Consider the following 7,358-nt stretch of genomic DNA (forward strand, 5'->3'; position numbering starts at 1 on the left):
GAAAAGGGTATAAAACCATTAACATTTATATAAACAACTTCCCTAGTATCTGGAAAATAGCTAAAATATTAATGTTACTTAAACCAGGAAAAATACCAGAAGATGTGACCTTCTACCGACCTATAAGTTTATTACCGATAATCTGGAAAATTTCGATAAATTATACATAAAAAAGCTAAACTATATAATAGAAAAAAGAAAAATTATCCCAGAGCATCAGTTTGGTTTTCGCAATAAGCATGGGACTATAGAACAAGTGCATAGACTTGTAAACAAAATAAACGGTGACCTAAATGCTAAAAGATATTGTTCGGCTGCTTTCCTAGACATATCTCAGGCTTTTGACAAAGTATGGCATACGGGCTTGCAGGTTAAACTAAAGAAACTTCTCCCTCATCCGGACTATCAGCTACTAAAATCGTATCTCACTGACAGTCATTTTATTGTAAATCAAGGCGATGAACTGGGTCCAGTACTGTATCTTCTGTATACGGCTGATCTGCCCATCACAAAAATAACTACTGTGGCAACATATGCAGACGATACAGCAATCTTAGCATCCCATGAAGATCCAGTCACAGCATCAATAAACCTACAAACCCACCTGGAGCAAATACAATTATGGTTGAAGACATGGCGCATTAAAGCCAATGAATCAAAATCCACGCATATAACGTTTACCCTGCGTAGAATAACATGTCCACCAGTGAATATCAATCATCGTCAACTCCCCCAAGCAGAGCATGTTAAATATCTTGGTATGCACGCCTAACCTGGAAGAAGCACATACTCCCTAAACGGAAACAACTGGGACTAAAATTATATCAAATGTATTGGCTCATTGGGCGCAAATCCAAGTTATCATTAGATAAGAAGGTATTGCTGTATGAGTCTATACTCCAGCCCATTTGGTCATATGGAATTCAACTATGGGGTACCGCTAGCAAATCTAATATATCCATCATTCAACGGCTCCAAAATAAGGTGTTGCGTGCCATTGTTGATGCTCCGTACTATATTTCAAATAAAGTGATACAACGCGATATTCCTCTAGAACCTATAACGAGTGTAATTCAACGTGTTTGTGTGAAGTACTTCGAAAGAGTGTCACTGCATCCCAATGTACTCGCTAATCAGCTAAATATGCGACGTAATAGTGAAGTGCGTAGACTAAAACGTTTAACACCACCTGATCTGATTACTGGACCTATGTAGACTTTAGAATAAGCTTTAGAATAAGACTAATTAATTAAGATAATATTTTATACAGAAGATCGCTTAATGAAGTGATTTTCTACATGCCATGTATATATAATATAGACAGAAGAAATACTTATTGCCAATAGGGCAGATTGTGGACTCACGAAGAGTAATAAAAAAAATGCTTCAGTGTTCCATTCGTTGGACAACAATACGACATCTTCCGTTGTTATTTGATTTTATAAAAATCCAATGACGTGACATCGTAATACAATCGACGGACCCAGAACCAATTTCATTATTTATAGATAACATCATTACATCATCCTTCTAAACAATAAAAAAAATAGCGGGGGCATCAGCCAAGGATGAAGCAACACGTCATCAACAACTAATCGCATTACAATTCTGTAACAGCACCAAAACACAGTCTAGCCTGCGTCGTTTGCGATAGCGTTCGTCATGTTTATTTCCTCTATTTTAGTGCTATTATGTCTCGTTGCTTTTTACGTGAAGTGGCGTTATAATTACTGGAATAGGCGTGGTCTCTATCAGCCGAAGCCCCAATTCCCTTTCGGTAATTTTAAGAGTGAACTCACGCGTGAAAAATCGTTTTTCGATGGAAACTTTGAATTGTATCAACGACTCAAAGGCTCCGGTCACAAGCACGCTGGAGTTTATCTGTTCCTGGAACCGGTCTATCTTCCCGTCGATTTATCCATCATCAAACGTATTTTGTTCAATGATTTCTCCCATTTTATGAACCGTGGCGTCTACCATCATCCAAAGGATGTGTTGACTATGAACTTGTTTAGTATGGAAGGGGAACAATGGAGAGCATTACGTGCCAAGCTGACGCCTACTTTCACCAGTGGAAAACTGAAAAGTATGTTTCCAATATTACAGGCTAATATCAACGTTTTGGATCGAGTTGTTGGTCATAACTCCGTTAACAAGACACCAGTTGATATTAAAGACGTGGCCTCTAGACTAACAACGGATAACATAGCAAGTTGTGCGTTTGGTCTCGAGTGCAATTCACTAGAAGAACAAGAAAACTCCTTCCGCACCTACGGTCGAAAGATGTTCGAGCCCCAACCACTGAAGATGTTCATGATCGAGTTCCTTCCCACTTGGTTACTCGGCTCTCTTGGCTTCAAAGCTCAACGACCGGATGTTGAACATTTCTTCTCCACTACCGTTAAAGACACCATCAAACTGAGAGAAGAAAACAACTTAATGAGAAATGATTTCTTACAGTTGCTGCTGGAGATGAAGAAGGACCAAACCTTGACCGTGGACGAGATCACGGCCCAGTGCATTATTTTCTTCTTGGGCGGTTTCGAGACGTCAGCCTCCGCCATCACCTTCACTTTGTTGGAACTGTCACGAAATCCAGGTATCCAAAACAAGGTTAAACAGGAAATATCCGAGATTTTGAAGGAATTTAATGACGAAATCACCTACGATTCCCTAATGAGAATGAAGTATTTGGATATGGTCATCAATGGTAAGTTGTAGTAAAAACACTGAATATAGCAAAAATGATTCTCTGTAAGTAGTATTACTCACTCTGATTCAAGAAACTCTGACTTGAATTAACCGAAACTCAGCAATACACTCTTAGTATACTAAAACTTACCTCTATCTAAAACAACTCGACAATGCATTCAACATTTTGTATGACAATTCTACATTTATAATTTATGACATTGTTTGTTAGCATCAACAGAGGAAAGACGAGTTGAAATATGGTTAGGTGAATTTTTGAAACTATATCAACTACCATAACTTTAAAACAGTCTGGTCTTTAAAACAAAAAAGAGGAATATTTTTAGACATAACACGAACTGTCCATACCGTCCCATAATGTTTATTTTCTTCTTAAATTTTGAAAGTACGTATTAACAGATTACAATTTTAATTAATTTAATACAGGATAACCATTTATTATATTAAAATAATAATAATAATAACATATATTGGATACAAAATATGTTAAAAAATTGCGAATTTTAATACAGCATAGGAAAAAAACTGATTAGACACAGATCACTTACCATACCTCTCTAGGATTTATTAATGCTTTTTCTCGGCAATCTTTAAACCCTATTTGTTTTAAAAATATTGAAACACCGATAGAAAACTGTTTTTTTTTATTAATCTCCTAGAACATCAACAATCTGCCCATAGGCAATAAATATTTATATATGACTTCAGTTATATAATAATATAACTGTCCTGACATGTAGAAGATCACTTCAGTAAGTGATCTACTGTACAACTTATAATCTAAATCTTATCCTAGATACTATTTTAACTTATTTTAAGGTCTATCTTAACTTATTCTAAAAACTATTCTAGCTTATTTTAGAGATTATTAAATCTCACTCTACGTGTCTATTAATCAATTCGTATAGTATAATAGTCTTTGTCACTAATAGTCTTTGATAGTACTTCGCACTAACACTCCGAATTACACTTTATGGGTTCTATGGGGATATCGCGCTGAATCAGTTTGTTGGACACGTAATATGAGAACGATAACATGGACGATAACTCGCAATACTTTATTCTGGAACCTCTGGAGGATATCTATGTTTCAGTACCATAGGGCCAAATGGGCCTAAGTATTTACTTATACAGCAAAATCTTGTTATCTAAAGTTTAGTTCGACATGCAATTTTCAATTATTTGTAATGTTGAACAATTGTTGTTAATCGTTATATGTTTAATGATAATATCGGCACATAAAATATTTTTCTCACTAATCCTGAAAACATAAACTAAAACACAGACAGACGACAACTGTCTCCCTATATAGAGTCTAATCAAACTTTTTTGTCATCAAGATGTTTAATGTATTGCCTGCCGGAATTTGTAAATTCGTTTCAGAATCAGATAATATTTTCCTTCTCATTTTTTTTCCAGTTAAAAAGAGACACAATGCTGTCTGATTTGTTTGAACACGTAAACGAATGTGCCTGTCAAAGTTATCCATTTGTCAGACGTACGCAAAATTCTTGAAAGCAAAAGTGTTAAGAGGTTATAACTCTAACCTATAAACTATTGTGGCTGTATAATTAACTGTAGTTTTTAGATGTACTATAATGTCAAAATAAATTATATTTGAGAACATTTTTGTTCAATTTTTTATTTAGATTAGAATATTGTTGTATGTCAAAGCCAAACTGAACTAAAACTCAGAGTTGATGCGGCAACATTGCGACGTTTTGATGTCAAAAATTTAAGTGACGTATGTAAATAAACCGAAATGCTTGATGTTTATTGTAGATTGGTAGTAATATAGTCCGCCGACTAAAACAGCTGACGCACGTCATACTCACGTCGGATATATTGTCAAATGTAGTTTGTAGAACTGTAAAATTGTGTTTAACTAGTAGCGAATTTTTCTTTCTCATTCTATCCTAGTTAAAGAGATATAGAATACTGTCTGATGACGTCGAAACATGTAAACCATCAACTTGTAAAATTCGATTTAATTTGATACTGATGGGCCATGTTGCCAAACATAAGCAAATTTCTTTAAAACATTAGAGATAGTAATTAGAGCTTATAAATCGGCAAACGTTGAAAATCAAAAGTCAAATTTGATTTTATAAGTAGTTTTTACAATTTTAAGATATATTTTTAAAATAAATTATTGACAACTTCTCGTAATGTGTTTTTTTTTGTAGAAACTCTTAGGCTATATCCACCATTGCCTGTTCTTCCTCGTATCTGCTCCAAGACCTACCGGGTACCGGGAACTGAAGTGGTCATCCAGAAAGGAACCAGAGTAAACATTCCCGTCTGGGGCATTCACAAGGATCCAGAATACTATCCCGATCCAGAGAAATTTAATCCCGAAAATTTCACCGAACAAAATAAAGCTGATAGACCGGATACAACTTTCTTACCATTCGGGGAAGGACCCAGAATGTGCATAGGTGATAACATTGAATACACTGGGATGTTCGATAAGTTCGAGAATAACACCGGATTTATAAAACAATCCCGTGCTTTTATCTATTAAATACAAATCGTCTATAATTTTTAGCTATGCGATTCGGATTATTACAAACTAAACTGGCAATAGCTAGTTTGCTGAAGAGGTATAGGTTCACATTGAACGAAAACACGCATATTCCCATAAAGATGAGGAACGACACCTTTGTTTTGATGGCCGAAGACGACATTTGGTTGAATGTTTGTGAAGAGTAAACAATGACATTGTTTTCGGAAAAAGAACGGTTCCATTTGGAGAGTATTAGTTATCAATTTCAACGAAAGCTTTTGTTGAATATTTAATGTATTATTTATGCGTATTTATTATACCGTAAATACAATTTATAATTAAACATAAATATGTCAGTAATGATTTTAATTTTTGCAGATTGATCTATTAGATATACCAGAAAGAAAAAGATAGAGAAAATAAAATATTATAATAATAAGAATTCATTTAAATTAATTATGTTTCCCTTGTAAACTTCTTCTACTGGTACATGATATAGGTTTCTATAAAAAATCTAAGAGCTGTTGAGGATTTGTGACGTAATCTTCATGTTTTTTGGTTTGCTAAATTCGAATATCAGTTCCTTTTTGTCATAGAACGACACGTTTTTTGACAATTCGGGCTGAACGAGTTGTTACATTACGATGAAAGAGAATAAGCTTGAAACATTTTAATTCATTGACGAACTATTAACGATGCATACTTTTTTAATCTAATATATGTTCACTAATATACACTAAAACTGGCGTTGGGAAATATCGACTGAAAACAGTCTGAAAATAAACTGAAAATAGTCGCAAAAGAGTCGAAAAAATTAGTCAAATGCACGGCTCGACTGTTTAGTTCAATTCGTGATGTCAGACGAAGATGTACGAACCCTTTCCTGTATAAATTGTGCGAGAGGAAAGGACGGAGATAATTGCTTGGACCAGTAAAGTTTATATGTTCTTATATTTTCCAACTGTAGTGAAAGCGGGACGGAGACGTACATATTTCTTCACGTATTAACTTTGAAAAAGAAAAGGAAAGAAATAATTACTGAATACTATTAAAATGCGAATAATAATTTCATTTTAAACGAAGTAGAATTACTTTTATATTTGAATGTTCTGGGTATCTGTTAAAAGGAATGGAATTTTTCTATGGAAACTAATAATACCCCATAAATGTTTTATCGCATTTTAATATGTTAATTGTTATTTTTAAATAATATACTATAATAAATATAGACAATACAATAGAACTTAAACACAACCTAAGAAATAAAATGTACAATAACCATAAATACTAAATAAAAATTAATCTATGACATAATTAAAAATCGCACCATCGACTTGTAGCGACCTTGAGGCATGTCGAATTTTACACCGTGGAATAACGGTCTACAAAATACCCAGAAATATAATCCCAGATGTTGAACACGGGCGGGGTGCCAACAGCGCCAACTAGGACCCGATAACGAATAGCTGGCGGCAACCCCGAGACGTTTATCTGGGATGTTATTGAAGGGTATTTCCATTCATTTCAGTGCTCAACCATCGTTTGGTTAAGACGTGCCACCATCGACTGCTCAAGTCTCGTCTCCAGGTAACACCGCTGCCATCCGTATTTATCTAATTGTATTTTTCACATTTTTTTATACAGCCAATAAATAACGGTTACATAATGTAAACGCCACTGTTTCATTTCGTTTTACCTCCATTCACCGAGCCACATCATTTACCCTAAAGACTAGAGCTTCACTACATAGTATAAAACAAAGTCCTTTTCTGTCCCTATATCCCTATGTGCGCTTAAATCTTTAAAACTACGCAACGGATTTTGATGCGTTTTTTTTCAATAGATAGAGTGATTCAAGAGGAAGGTTTATATGTATAATACATGCATAATATACTAAGGCAACATTGCTAATTTTAGAGGTTTCTAACGTGATGTCGTAAATTAACCTATTTTTTTAGGCTTATTTAGCAATTAGCAAAAACGCTGCCTAACCCTACGAGTTAGATCAAATTAATGTACTACAGTATTGTACACCATAAAAAGGTCTACAAAAAAGTCCGCGATGGTATATGTTTATCTTTTAGGGATAACCCACATTAACCATTTTTTTGTTTACTTTTTACGTGAGAAAATGGCTTAT

General features: G+C 34.5%; 1 protein-coding gene across 3 annotated transcripts; it reads left to right on the forward strand.

Moving 5' to 3' along the window:
- The first annotated feature begins 1,605 nt into the window (after positions 1-1,605).
- LOC143202960 (putative cytochrome P450 6a13) lies at positions 1,606-6,877 on the forward strand. Of its 3 annotated transcripts, XR_013007260.1 has the most exons (4): positions 1,610-2,710; positions 4,899-5,150; positions 5,261-5,539; positions 6,747-6,876. XR_013007260.1 is itself a non-coding variant. In XM_076414989.1 (3 exons), exons 1-3 carry the CDS (start codon positions 1,663-1,665, stop codon positions 6,833-6,835), a joined length of 1,389 nt encoding a protein of 462 aa, XP_076271104.1. In that variant the 5' UTR covers positions 1,606-1,662; the 3' UTR covers positions 6,836-6,877. The 3 variants fall into 3 exon arrangements, 2 of the variants coding, with proteins under 2 accessions (XP_076271104.1, XP_076271103.1); XM_076414989.1 differs by lacking the exon at positions 5,261-5,539 and having other exon boundaries at positions 1,606-2,710; positions 6,747-6,877; XM_076414988.1 differs by lacking the exon at positions 6,747-6,876 and having other exon boundaries at positions 5,261-5,660.
- Positions 6,878-7,358: the final 481 nt, after the last annotated feature.

Source organism: Rhynchophorus ferrugineus, unplaced genomic scaffold (assembly GCF_030347505.1).
Source record: "Rhynchophorus ferrugineus isolate W39M unplaced genomic scaffold, kcgeb_rfMv2 rfM9, whole genome shotgun sequence".
NCBI classification, from domain to species: domain Eukaryota; kingdom Metazoa; phylum Arthropoda; class Insecta; order Coleoptera; family Curculionidae; genus Rhynchophorus; species Rhynchophorus ferrugineus.